At 38.3% G+C, this 13603-nt stretch overlaps 2 protein-coding genes across 4 annotated transcripts; one reads left to right on the forward strand and one right to left on the reverse strand.

Annotated features, from left to right (window-relative positions):
• Positions 1–1236: 1236 nt before the first annotated feature.
• Positions 1237–6465, reverse strand: LOC121643381 (zinc finger protein 518B). Its single transcript, XM_041990769.1, has 2 exons — positions 6380–6465; positions 1237–5962 (listed from the first exon to the last, which is right to left on the reverse strand). Exon 2 carries the CDS (start codon positions 5793–5795, stop codon positions 3276–3278), a length of 2520 nt encoding a protein of 839 aa, XP_041846703.1. The 5' UTR covers positions 5796–5962; positions 6380–6465; the 3' UTR covers positions 1237–3275.
• A 1871-nt stretch (positions 6466–8336) lies between these two features.
• On the forward strand, positions 8337–13306 carry gsr (glutathione reductase). 3 transcript variants are annotated; one of them, XM_041990526.1, is made up of 13 exons: positions 8337–8630; positions 9075–9246; positions 9842–9868; positions 9980–10068; positions 10718–10787; positions 10892–11039; positions 11174–11228; positions 11315–11414; positions 11503–11757; positions 12141–12252; positions 12585–12716; positions 12823–12956; positions 13074–13306. In XM_041990526.1, exons 1-13 carry the CDS (start codon positions 8575–8577, stop codon positions 13221–13223), a joined length of 1500 nt encoding a protein of 499 aa, XP_041846460.1. In that variant the 5' UTR covers positions 8337–8574; the 3' UTR covers positions 13224–13306. The 3 variants fall into 3 exon arrangements, with proteins under 3 accessions (XP_041846460.1, XP_041846459.1, XP_041846461.1); XM_041990525.1 differs by lacking the exon at positions 8337–8630 and having other exon boundaries at positions 8977–9246; XM_041990527.1 differs by lacking the exon at positions 8337–8630 and having other exon boundaries at positions 9123–9238.
• Positions 13307–13603: the final 297 nt, after the last annotated feature.

The raw sequence follows: 13603 nt of genomic DNA on the forward strand, positions 1-13603 counted from the left end.
TGCACAGAACTTGCATTCACTGCAAAATGAACAATTGCCAACCATTTTATTTTTCAAACTTAATTTAAAAAAAGTAAAATTTTAACACGTAGTAAACAGATAACTTTGTGAGGATTAGAAACAGAATAAGATATTACAGTTTGATTATAAAATCCTAAAGTTCAGGACTTACAATAAACAAACTGGCACAGCACATCACCTTCACATTCTGATTCAGATTTAGGTTCACGTACACTGTTGTAAAGAAGATGGTGTGGATGAGGTATCTTGTGTGGAAATTTCATATATAAGCAGGCCAATAATGGATGCAACCAGGGTTGGGTCATCTAATGTTTAATCAGATTACTTTACTCTTTATAAGTTATTATGGTGTGTTAAGAACTCACTTTAGGTTTTTATCTTCCCTCTTTAATTAATATAAACAGTAATTAGCCAATATTCATAAATTGTCACTGAAATTCACCAACAATAGGACACAAAGCCAGCTAAAACTGATTTTGATGTATTTATAATTAGCCAAAGCAAATCATTTACAGGTGCCCTTTTTATTAGGATTTTTCTTTCATCTAAAGATGCATTGACATCTTTTACTAACATACATGTGTATTTGTTTTCCAAATGTAATCTGGTTTGATTACTTTTTAAAAAATAATATTCTCTATTCCCAGCCTTGTCTGTACGGGCATTGAAATGATTTTGCATAGAGGAAGCGTCTGCAAGGTGCAGCATTTTGTTCAGACTAATAGAAAAAAAGTATTTTATTACATTCAGCTTTATTATTTTTTCATACCGCTGTTCTGTTTGATCTTGATGAAATTAAGAGCATATAGATTAAAATGACTATGTAGAATTATAATACATTATCTTACACTGATCATTCAGCAAGTTGTTTGACTAAACAAATTTAACAAGTGATTTTTCTATTTTTTTTTTAAAGTCTCCATTCCTGAGGTGATGATTAGCCTGTTTTATATGGAACCAATAAACATCTTGGAGTCTTTGATTGGCTCTCAAGGCACTGGCTCCCTGTGGGGATCACATCTGGTATCATCTGCTGCTTAAAAAAAAAAAGAAAAAAGGATCAAAGGTCTGGTGTGCCGAGTGCTGCAAGGGTGGGTTGCTTGTAGATCAAAGGGCCATTGATGCCAGCTTGGAAACTACTCTCATATCAACACTTAATTTAATGAGACTCAACAAAAGAAAGAGAGAAAGTAAATCAGAAAAACTGGGGTGATATCTGATTTGTTTTAATAGAAAAACAGGAGTTACACAATTGTTATAAAAAAAAGCATGAATTACAATAATAAACACTGATGATCTCATAAAATTAAAAACACTTGACTGGAACATGACAACCCAACAAATGAGAAATGGCTGAAAAGCCAGACAGTCAAATTCTGAAATAATAATCTATGACAGGGACTGAACAGAAGCTTCACATACTGCAGTGTAAAGAAAGCACAGCATGAATGTTGATGCAAAGTCTGCCATTAAATACCAAGTCCCAACACCAGTTGTCATGTTTTATATTTATAGGTATATTTACAATAAAATATTAAGATGATAAAAAAAGTAAAAACTGAGGCCAATCAAAACCAATAAATTTAATCACAGGTCTAGCACCTTATACAACGTGACTATATTATACTATATTATAAACAAGGACACACAGGTGTCAAAATGCTGCCATAAGAAGAGAAACGGATCCACAAATTATCAGAACAGATGATTATGTTCATTTCATACATTTGAAAAATGTACAACAGGTTGAGGGCCCAAGGATTTCCACAGACACTGAGCATCTTCATGGTGGGAAAACACAAAAACAAAGAACTGCATGTCTGTCTGGTAGTATTATCTTTCTTTTCTTTTTTTTTTAGCTGCAGGTGGACCTTAAAGTGTCATGCACAGTGACAAATTTAAGGTCCAAGATCATTTTCAGAACAACTAGGATGAAAAAGTAAAACAAGCATTAGGATGTCTGTTGACTTAATGCACATTTAAATTCTTTGACAAGATTTAAATTAAACATTAGTGTACTCAGGACCAAATATTTAAATAAGAATGCACAATGATTTTTAAAGACCCTTAAACTTGTAGTTTTGAACAAAAACTATCTTTCAACTGTGACTACCCTTGGTCCTGTCTGGAACATCTAGCCTCACAGCAATCAATAATATTGGCACATTCACGCACCTATCAGGGAATATCCAAAATGTTCATACTCATGACCAAGAATATCCAGCAAAGTAGTAAATACCAGTGAACTTCACACATTCCAAAATACTACAATTTAAAGTACAACTTTAACATTTCTCTTCAGACTTCAAATGACAAAAAAAAAAGAAAAGCTTTTAAATCCATTACATCCAGTGATTTATAACAGCCAAACCTGATAAAAAAAAAGGTAACAAAAGACTACAATAAGGAGTATATCTCTTCATTTCACTATTCCCATCTTGTCAGTTTCCCCAAGTACAAGAGTTTTTAGTGTCCCTGAATGCACCACTACAAAATCAGCTGCAGCACACGTCATAGCTCTGATATATTTGGCCAATTTTGAAGGCTTTTTCTAATTCTACAAGGCTTTGGACAATGATAAAGTCATCAGGTTTCAAATATTTACCTTAACAAGATGTCATAAGTGCATATGCGTTTAGTCCTCTCACAACGCAAATAAACAGAAGCACTGTTGGAAAATGCTAAATATATTACAAGACAACTGGAAGTCAACTTTTTGTGTTGAGCTCTTCTCTTTATATGAATTCAGATTATTACTTCATTAAGACTTTTATATGCTTTATTGCATGGGAGTTGTAACCCATAAGAAATCATAAAAAAAACATTATTTCTACCTTTCCCATCACTTACTGATAGGCTAATCCCATTCCACATGTGTAAGGTGCCAGATGAAAATTAGTAATGCAAATTTAAAAAGTAATCGGCTTCAAATAAACATCATGCATTAATACCTTGGGCAGATCTAATGGTTTCTCTAACTTCTGAAACAGTACTTTACATCTGTGAGTTACTGTATACAATCTACTGTGGCAGACAGTTCAGGTTTTATGACTCAAAACGGTCAAACTGCATTGCACATGATTTTTCCATATAATACATATAAGACAATGTTGCTGATGTCCATATTTTAGACATTACGCTCCCGTTAAGAAAATAATTGCCGTAATATTTTATGAGTTTTTTTAAGATAACTTCATTCCATTGTAACACCATTTATTTCTCCCATAAATGTAGTCCATTAACGAGCAAGACATTCATGGAAAGACTCCGACGGTGCATCCCATCACCTCATACTTTTGTCCCATCACTTTGCTCAGCCTCATTTTTAAGATCTGACACTTTGGAACCGCCTCAGATTTTTTCATGTCAGCAAATGTGTCTGTTCTCGTTCCATGTACAGAGATCCGTGGCTTCGGATGGTTGAGCACCACCACCGGCTGGTTCGGGCCTGGTTGCTGTACTAGCTGGTCCTCCTTCAGTGGCATCAGGGAAATAAATGTACAATCAGTGATGGTGCTCACAGATGTCTGAGGCTTGTATCGGGATATTCTAAGTTTCAGTCCCTTCTTGCGTTTCCTCCACACACCGACCTGTACCCGTTTCAGAGAAATAGTAAGAAACTTTGAGACGTCATGCTCAGTTTTGTCTGTTTCCTGTAGAGGATCTGTAGTTGTAGATACCTGGACATGCGAGGCAGTTTTATCTACATGCAGGGCAATTTTAGATTCTTCACATGCTGAAGACTCTGAAGCAGGAGTGGGACTGTGTTTGTTACCACCTGATATTTTAGAGTCATTATTCTCCTCCTTGACAAGGCTGCTATTTTGGGTCAGTGCAAGTGGATGCAGAACACCTTTATCCTCATCTTCTGCTTTTAAAGACTGACTTGCTTGCTCTGTTAGTAACACGTCATGGGTGAAGAATCCATTTGCTGTGTCCGCCCGAGCACACTGCTCTGACGTCAGAGCCTTACACATTTGGTCAGTGCCATTTGTTATCTTAATATGATCTTGAGTTTTACTGTTGGAACTGTGCTTTTTATCCATCACTATGCCTCGCAGAGCCATTACCAATGGCTGGATAGGACCTTGACCTCCCTCTTGCTGTTCACTCAAAGAAAACACAGAGGAAATGACTGGAAAACTTTCAGGTTTTGACATGTTGCTACCTTTTGCTGTGTCATTACATCTGACTTCCTGGGTCCAAGGAGATGTTTTTGGATTTGTGTGACTAGATTTGATGGATATTTTTATTGGTGAGGGTTTTCTTAGTGTCCTGGGTATTGGAAAAGGTTGATTTACAACATTGTCTTTACTCACTAAAATTGGTGAAGGTCTCATTTGGGTAACTGCGGCTACAGGAACACTCAAAGATTTAGAAGCTGGTGTGCTTTGCTGGTTCAAGCACACTACCTCCTTCACTGCTTTTGAAGAACTGTTGCTTCTGATGCAGTTCTCCCTCGGCTCCAGCTTCACAGCTGCCGACACATCTTGAACACTGTTTGTGTCAGATGCCCTCCTGGGTGGAACGCTCTTGGAATGTTGCAGAGTTGCATTCTTTCTCTCCTCCATCACTCTCTGAGGAACACTTGCTCCCATGCCTGGATGCAAGGAAGTACTCAACCTGTTAGCAACTCTGCCCGCTATGGCAGCAGGAGAAGCTGCACCGTGGTTTCCAGCTGCAGTTTGTGTAACTCTGATCCCACTATTTCCTTCCCTCATCGGACTGAGGGTGCTTTTGGAAACCTTGTTTGGGATGACTGTATTACACTCCAAGTTGATTATTTCTGATGATGCCCTTTTTAATCCATTTTTTTCTTTGCTCGCTAGACTAGGAGGGTTGCAGGAAATATTGGCTGGGACAACAGCTGGACGCTCCACATTTACTGCCTTTGCTTCACACTGTTTCCTATTGACTGTGCACATCCCCATAGACATAGACCTCACTGTGTTTGGGGAATGTGGCGTGGACAATAATAATGACTTTCCCCCTGTAGTATTTGGGCAAACCGCAGTTTTTGTGTCCTTTATCACCGATTCATTTTCTTGTTGCGAGACCAGCCTCAACTTTAGCTCCTTAGTCCCATTAACAGTTTTTACCTCGACTAATTCGACCAGACAGCCAGCTGGGATTGTTACCTCCTCTGGTAGAGAAACTGTTAGAGCCCTGTTGTGCTGGATGAGTCCATTTAGAGAGGGGACACGTTCAGTATTGCCACTGGTGGAATTTGATAAATTTGTGTCCAGTGTCTTCCCTCTTTGATCATCTTTTCTCAATAGGACAGCAGGGGTGGGTACTGCAGCAGGGGTGGGTACTGTCACCCGGACAAGCGGTCGGAGTGGTGATAGATCAGAAGTGGGTGCACTTGTTAAGGCACTGGAGACAGGGACATGTAAACTTTTAGCCATGCCAGGCTTAGCAGGTCCTTGACTAATGTTTTTACTATGCAATCGGTCAATGTGCTTCATAAGGCACCGCCTCCTCATATAGCCCTGTCCACAGTGAGGACATTTGAATGGATACTTTGAAGTATGCTGCTTCAAGTGTTCATTTAATTCTGCCTCACTGAAGGAGACACTGTTGCAATAAAAACAATAAAACCTTGTCCCCATATGCTCGATCATGTGCTTCTTGAACCCAACTGCGTCTGCAGAAGTAAATCCACATTTTTCACAGGACAGCACATTGGTGGTGCTTAATAGGTGGTCCAATGCCAAATTTGAATGTCCACCATTAACAGATGATGGCATGCTTTGGTAGCTGACAGGTTTCATGGTGAGTGATGCTGTCTACTGGTCATCTGGCAGCAGGTCTTACAGATTCCAAAGCGACAATGTTACAATGAAGAAAACATCCATCCTCACATGATGTCCTCCTGGGTTTATTCCTCGCGTAGACACACACTCAAGCAGCAGTAAACTTACAACTGAGGCGTTCCCACCTGCGTGGAGAGAGAGAGAAAAAAAAAGGTTTTAATGGCTGTGTAAGTGAACGCTACAAAGCAGTGCTGACATTAGGACGAGGCCCATACACCTTCCCCTCTCAAACACAGCTCATGCAGCATTTTTTATGACTGTGCATTATTCTTGAAATCGCGGATTATACATCCCAGAAGATAGAAAGTGATAAGTCAAATGGAATGCAGTTATCTATGTTTGCATCATGCAGCTGCCGTCCTAGGTTGTCCTCCTTTGAATGTAGGAAAAAGGCCCTACAGGAGGGTCTCGGGACAACGGTCCGCTTTTGCAATGTTTATGTTTACAGACGAGCAAAATCTCGAACAAATACCCGATTACAGTATAATTAAACGTTTTGGTATATTATATCATTTTAAAGAGCATAAATGCAACAAGAATACCTTATTTGGACGTGATGTTTACGATAATCTACGCAGCAAACCGAATCGCTTTGAGTTAGCTATCATTAGCCGTCTGTAGCTAAGAGGCATTATTCCGGAAGTGTTCCTAGTTTCAAAATAAAAACTCGAAACAAGCTGTTGTTGTTATTATTATTATTATTATTATTATTATTATTATTATTATTATTATTATTATCCATCCATCCATTATCTTGACCGCTTATTCCATTACGGGTCGCGGGTGAGCTGGAGCCTATCCCAGCATTTTAGCAGATAAGAGGCAGGGTACACCCTGGACAGGTATTATTATTATTATTATTATTATTATTATTATTATTATTATTATTATTATTATTATTTCATTATTATTATTATTGTTGTTGTTGTTGACACTTGAAATTATTAAATTTTTCTGAAAACGACACTGAAACACTTTTAAACTTATACTTGCAATAGTGAACTGGGAATCTGTACCACCTCTACTGTGTGCAATGTTTGTTTATATTGTTTTATTTAACTTATCTTATTGTTATTATTGTTATATTTATTGCATTCCATTTGCCTCTATTTTGCTTTGTACTTGTATATATTGTGTCTTGTGCTTGTCCTGCTTTACTGTTGGTGTTGTATTGCTACTGGTACCCAAATTTCCCTGAGGACTCTCTGAAGGGATTAATAAAGTATTTCTATTCTATTCTATAAACTAGTTGCACTTTACATTGGACAATAACATTATGATCAAATGTGGATAATAGTTATTATTATCATAATAAGGGCTACATAATCCAACTGCAAGCGATTAAGTGAATATAATTTGTCTGAGTTACATTTGGAAAATATCTGTTAATAAAAATTCTATTTAATTAGTCATATATATATATATATATATATATATATATATATATATATATATATATATATAAAACAAAAAAACTAGCCTAACTTAAAAGATTTTTTTCTCTAAGATTGGTAGTTTTATTATAAACTTCACCAACATAATGAACACGTTACTACACATTATAACATTTGGATAAAAAATAGTATTTTGCACAGGAATCAGAAGTGTTATTTATTACTGATTATTACTTGATAAAGAACAGTAGTGGTGGGGTGGGGGTGGGGGGGGGGCCTTCATTTAACTGAATATAACAACTAAAGTGGTCATCTAATGTAAAATATTCATGAAAAATTTGTAAAGGAAAATAGTCATTGATATTTTTTTCTACCAACATTTGTTTACTTATGGAGATTCTGTATTGTATGCCTTTAATCATTGATGCAAAGACTTGCACTTCACTGATAACAAGAAAAACTTGTATTGAGCCAAAGCTTTCTCAGTATTTTGTCAGAATTCTTGGCTGTTTAACTTTGCACATTTCTTATTATCATCATCCACTCAGGAAGTTGGTGAGATGATGTATGAATTCTGCATGATGATCAATAACATTGTTGTATTGATGTAGATTAACAACACATTAAAATAAATTACATACAACATTCACTTACACTTGGGCATCTGAAGTTTACCCAGATAAAGGTCTATTTAAACTTAAAAATGTTAAGAATTTAATTTTCCACTCTTGGGGTGGCACCTGGGAGGGCCACTAAGATTCTAGATGTGGCCCACGACTCCCCAAGGCCACCCTTTTGGCCCCGTTCTTTTACTTTATAAATTTAATTTTGTTATATTATCAGTTAATGACTGTAATCAGAAACCTTTGTGAAAGTAGCTACTATTTTGAAAGGTTTAAACGGAAGTTATATTTTGATTTTGACAACTGTACAAATGGTGCGCAACGTCCGTGCCATTCCCAAAGAGGTTACACGCCAACTCCTTATGGTTTCTGGGATAAGTACGTTAGAATCTAAATCGGCTACAAAAATAACGTAAAGCTATGAGCATGTAGTTATATATTATCCACGCCCTCAAATATGATAGCATCCACGATCACAGAGTTAAATTTAAACTTTTCTGGAGAGTTCTCCCGCAGGTCCTTATTTACCTAGACAGACAAATGGTAGTTATTTATAACGGGCTCCGCAGTGAGCTCACAGATAACGACACAGGAAGTGGTTTAAAGCTTTTGTATTTGAAGCGATAAAAATCAAACAACAGGCTTTTGCTTGCTCAGAGTGGACACATACGAGCGAGCACGCTGTGGGGGTGTCTGGTGAAAATGCAATAAAAAACAAACATGCTGCTGAAGAGAATCTGCAAATTGCTTCCTAAAGTGTCACTGGTTTTACCAAGGTGAGTAGGGCTACAATATGTTTATTATCTTTAACGGGCTTGACTGACGAACATTCCCCCATTTTTTTTGTACATACCGTGAAATCCTCTCGTGATTATATATTTGTTTTGATCTTGAGCCGTTAGCACTGACGTACCAAAAAAAATAACGTGTATTTAATTAAAAAAAAATCTTATTGCAGAATCTGCCTGTTATTGTAACCTCCATGCAGTGGCTCATGTGAGAGTCACCATGACTATTGTGAACTTGTTTCTGGGATTTACACACCATTGTTGCAATTCACAATGACACAGCAGTGGCTTTCACTTGACCCTCCCATTCCCCAATCGTCGACCGCCCACGCTTGCAAACTTCCTGGTTATGGCAATATTAATCCAGCTGACCCGGGCGCGAGCTTCCAACAGATTTCTTCTCAGACAGGAACTTTTCTCGTATTTTCGTAGACGCAGAGTTGTCCGCTGCAGAATGGCTTTGGATCAGTCAGTAGCGGAGACAACCCGGTTCGACTTTCTGGTGATCGGCGGAGGGTCTGGAGGTCTGGCGGGGGCTCGGCGTGCAGCCGAACTCGGAGCATCCACCGCCGTGATCGAGAGCCACAAACTCGGAGGTACCTGCGTGAGTAAAAATAAAAACCCAGTTTTCCTTTTTATTTTTTCTACAACATTCACACACACATGTCAGTTTCAATGGGAAGCACCCGGGCTCCTCTCGTGGGTTGATTGTGTTTTTTTCGTGGATGTTACGTGGACTGCAGGATCGCTGTTTTTGTTAGTTAAAAACAGCGATCCTGTAGTCAAACTAACATCGGCGAAGAAAACACATATTGGACCTAAATCCTGTCATTTTAAACTATTATCGGAGTTAAAATCATCACCAAAGTTTGTTCTTATATGCCTTAGAAATGAAAGAGATCAATATTTAACTTGTTTTAACACCCATTCAACAGAATTGATCTACAACCGTTAAACCACATGGTGATTGCATAAAAACAAGATACTCTACAAGATTCACTTCCTAACTCTGGTATATAAATGAGGAAATTGGCACACATCCCATAATTCTCATATAAAAAAAATTGTATGAAGCACACATCCCATATACACATCCTATAATAATGTTTAGTCCTTTAGTCCTTGACATTTACCATGACTTTTCCCAGTTACATCAAGATTGTGATGTACTGATATTCTCTCCTTCAATGTTTTCTTAGGTCAATGTTGGCTGTGTTCCCAAAAAGGTACATTCTTTTTTTTTTTATTCTTCTTATGGTATTTTAAAATTTTAACTAAGACCCCAAACAAGTCATTAATATACATAAAAAGTAACAGGGCCTTTCCATTTTTCGCAGGTTATGTGGAATGCAGCCATTCATGCAGAGTATCTACATGATCATAGCGATTATGGCTTTGAAACTGGAAACGTTCGTTTCAGTTGGGAGTAAGTTTCTGAATTTGTTGGTGTCATATTCTATTTTTTCACTTCTTTATGCAACTACAATGAGCTCTTTTGAAAGCTGGAAGGAACAAAGTGGTGTTTATTTCAGAGAACTTCTGCATCTGTTGCTCTTTTGTTTCTTCACATTTGCCCACTTCTCTGTCTTATGGTTGAGTGTGACTATTGAAGAAAAGCCCATGTAAGGAGTGAGCAAACTTTAACCAGGAGTACTTCATTCTTAACAAGGCTGGGCAACAGTTTAAGGTGTGGCTAAAACATCGTAATGGGTTGCAGTATCACTGATAACTGGGGAAAAAGCAACAGTTATCAGTGATACTGCAACTCATTACTCTTTATAGAAAACCACTTTTAATAATGGAGCCCTTCATTAATAATCTATGACCATGTTTCCAGCTGTGTCATTTTGTCCAGCCCATGCAGGTTGCAACCCCGTTACATGATTAATATATCATTTGAACAAACTGTGCTGCAGTGTTTTTTCCCATCCAAAGCAAGAATCGTCTGCTAAATTATAGCACTGAACTGTTATTGAAGCCAGAAATCAATCAGCCTCTGCAAGTCTCATCCAAATTATCATGTACAGATAGAAATGTCCTTGACTGTCTTAATAATTTCTATTGTTTGTTTACAGAACCCTTAAGGCCAAAAGGGATGCATATGTCACACACTTAAATCGCATCTATCGCAATAATCTTGACAAGGTAGGTCCAGTTTTCTATTATGTTAAATCTGAATGTGTCAAAAGTTAGAAATATAGATATACTTCCCTCCTTATTGGGAAATAATAACATCTCCTCCTCTCCAGGCTAAAATCCACACCATTCAAGGCTATGCCAGGTTTACAGAAGACGCTGAGCCTACTGTTGAGGTCAGTGGAAGAAAGTATACAGCTCCTCACATCCTCATAGCCACCGGAGGGCAGCCTTCTGTTTTGAGTGATGCTGAAGTTCCAGGTAATCTTGACTACATAGAAGTTTTACTGAGAAAAGAAAATAACCTTTGTGTGAAGCCTCATAATTGAGCAGTTTGTATTAATTGAATCTATTTATTTGCTAAATTCTGAACACTATTATCTTGACAATTTTAGGGGCGAGTCTGGGCATCACTAGTGATGGCTTTTTTGAACTTGAAACCCTTCCAAAGTAAGCTTTTTGTACATATTTATTTTTTCTTTGACACCATCGGGAACATTTCCATCTGTAATGAAAGGTTTTTGTCTTCCTGACAGGCGCAGTGTGATTGTGGGAGCTGGTTACATTGCAGTGGAAATGGCAGGCATTCTTGCCACCTTGGGGTCTAAAACATCCCTCATTATTCGACAGACAGGAGTAAGAACAAAACAGCCCCCACACATGATTCTTCCATCTTTCATCAGTGTGTAGCCCTACAGTAACATGCCTTATATTGTACTTGAAGGTTTTGAGGAACTTTGATGCCTTCATAAGTGCAAACTGCACCAAAGAAATGCAAAACAACGGTGTTGATTTGTGGAAGAACTCTCAGGTGAAGTCTGTGAGTAAAACAGAGCGAGGCCTGGAGGTGACGATCGTCACCAAAGACCCAGAGAACAAGAATGATGAAGAGAAGATCAGTACCATTGAGGAAGTGGACTGCCTTCTGTGGGCCATCGGCAGACAGCCCAACATAGCTGGACTGAACATTGGAGTCTTGGTAATAATCTGCTCATTCATGGTGGGCTTATCATGTAGACATGTGGCTGTTTAACTTTGAAGCTTTCGGTGAGGGTGTCTGATTTACATCTGATCTTGCTCAGTTTGATGAGTAATTGTTTTATGTTATAGACAGAATTTCTCAATAGCTTGCTACTTGTGTGGTATAAACAGTACGATATGACTAGAGAACAGAAGCAATGCAACAAAACGAGTGTATATGCCATCACTGACGTTCTTCAAAGCTTTAAGCAAGGTCATCTGAGCTGCTGATTCGTTTAGCTGAATGAATCAGGGTAATTTAACATGTTTAATTAACTTATTCACATTTATATTTGCTGATTTTATATAAATTGTATCATTTCTTGTCCTTGTGTTTGTCAGGGTGTAGATATAGATGAAAGAGGCCATATCATTGTGGATGATTTCCAGAACACTTCTCGATCTGGCATCTATGCTGTAGGGGATGTTTGTGGCAAAGCTCTTCTCACACCTGGTAAGAAGTAGAACAAATCAGGAAAGCCCAAAGGTGTGGCATCTACTTCATTAGTCCATGTATACAAAGCTGGTGTCAAAACTCAGCGGCATTTGTGCTTTATTAGCAGCAACTTGACATATTCTTAAAGTTTCATGTGGTGGAGTCTCAGCCTTATTTGATTCTTATCCTTATTCCGTTAACATGCCCAGGAAACGGTCTAAAATAATGTGGCTGTAATACTGGTTTATACCTGCTTTTCTGGTTTTAGAATAAAGCATTTTATCCGTAAAATGTTTTGTAGCACACTTATTGTTATTCAGACCTCACTGATATGTTATTTGTCAGTACAGTTGCCATTGCTGCAGGCAGAAAGTTGGCACACAGACTGTTTGAGGGCAAAAAGGACTCCAAGCTGGACTACTCCAGCATCCCTACAGTGGTGTTTAGCCACCCACCCATCGGTACTGTGGGGCTCACAGAGGGTGAGTACACCCCTGACGTTGATGTATTTAGCTGAGACCATGTTTATACCACAGTCTGCACATGCTGTAATTTTATATATTCAACATGTTCATATTTGTGTCACAGAAGAGGCCATTAAATCCAAAGGAAAGGAGAATGTGAAGATCTACAAGACTTCTTTCACTCCAATGTATCACGCCATTACAAGCAGGAAGAGTCAGTGTATCATGAAGCTGGTGTGTGTGGGCAAGGAAGAGAAGGTAGGAGCTGTCTGTCTTGTTGAAGAGATTGTTGGTGTCTTTATTTTTTTATTTTGTTGTGCAAAAGTTTGTTGTTGTTTTTTTTAAACCACACCCTAAATTGTGTAATTTCCCCAGGTGGTGGGCCTCCACATGCAGGGGCTCGGCTGCGATGAGATGCTGCAGGGGTTTGCTGTGGCCATCAAAATGGGTGCTACTAAAGCGGACTTTGACAAGACTGTTGCCATTCATCCCACCTCATCTGAGGAGTTTGTCACAATGCGCTAATGCAAACATAATCCCCACCCTGAACCCTGTTTGTCTGGGCTGCTGATGCAACCCAGACAAACACACCAGGACAGAGTCCCACCATCGCACTACTCTTGCATCAGCTTGACAACTTGCTTTCTGAAGCTACTTACATACTTCCATTTTATCTAATTTAAGTGACCTTATTTGTACGCAGTGTTTAATTTTTTTTTTTTTTTTTTTGTTACCTAAATGGACCAAGACTGAGTTATGGCCCTCTTAATCTGTACTGTGGGTCTTGCATACTTATTGAACACTTTGGATTCCAGTTTAATGATTGTGAAATGGAAGTGATGAATTTGCAGGTACTGTTGTCAAGAGATCACATGGGAAGTCAAAATACCTCTCTCCTAGTGTAT

This window comes from Melanotaenia boesemani, chromosome 7 (genome assembly GCF_017639745.1).
Source record: "Melanotaenia boesemani isolate fMelBoe1 chromosome 7, fMelBoe1.pri, whole genome shotgun sequence".
Classification (NCBI taxonomy): domain Eukaryota; kingdom Metazoa; phylum Chordata; class Actinopteri; order Atheriniformes; family Melanotaeniidae; genus Melanotaenia; species Melanotaenia boesemani.

Bases quoted from the DNA above. Each gene is read 5' to 3' on its own strand.
- gsr (XM_041990525.1), top strand. From the start codon at position 8,992: ATGGCAATATTAATCCAGCTGACCCGGGCGCGAGCTTCCAACAGATTT. The intron at 9,247-9,841 runs GTGAGTAAAAAT...ATGTTTTCTTAG, and splicing joins ACAAACTCGGAGGTACCTGC to GTCAATGTTGGCTGTGTTCC. The intron at 12,253-12,584 runs GTAAGAAGTAGA...TTGTCAGTACAG, and splicing joins CAAAGCTCTTCTCACACCTG to TTGCCATTGCTGCAGGCAGA.
- LOC121643381 (XM_041990769.1), bottom strand. From the start codon at position 5,795: ATGAAACCTGTCAGCTACCAAAGCATGCCATCATCTGTTAATGGTGGA.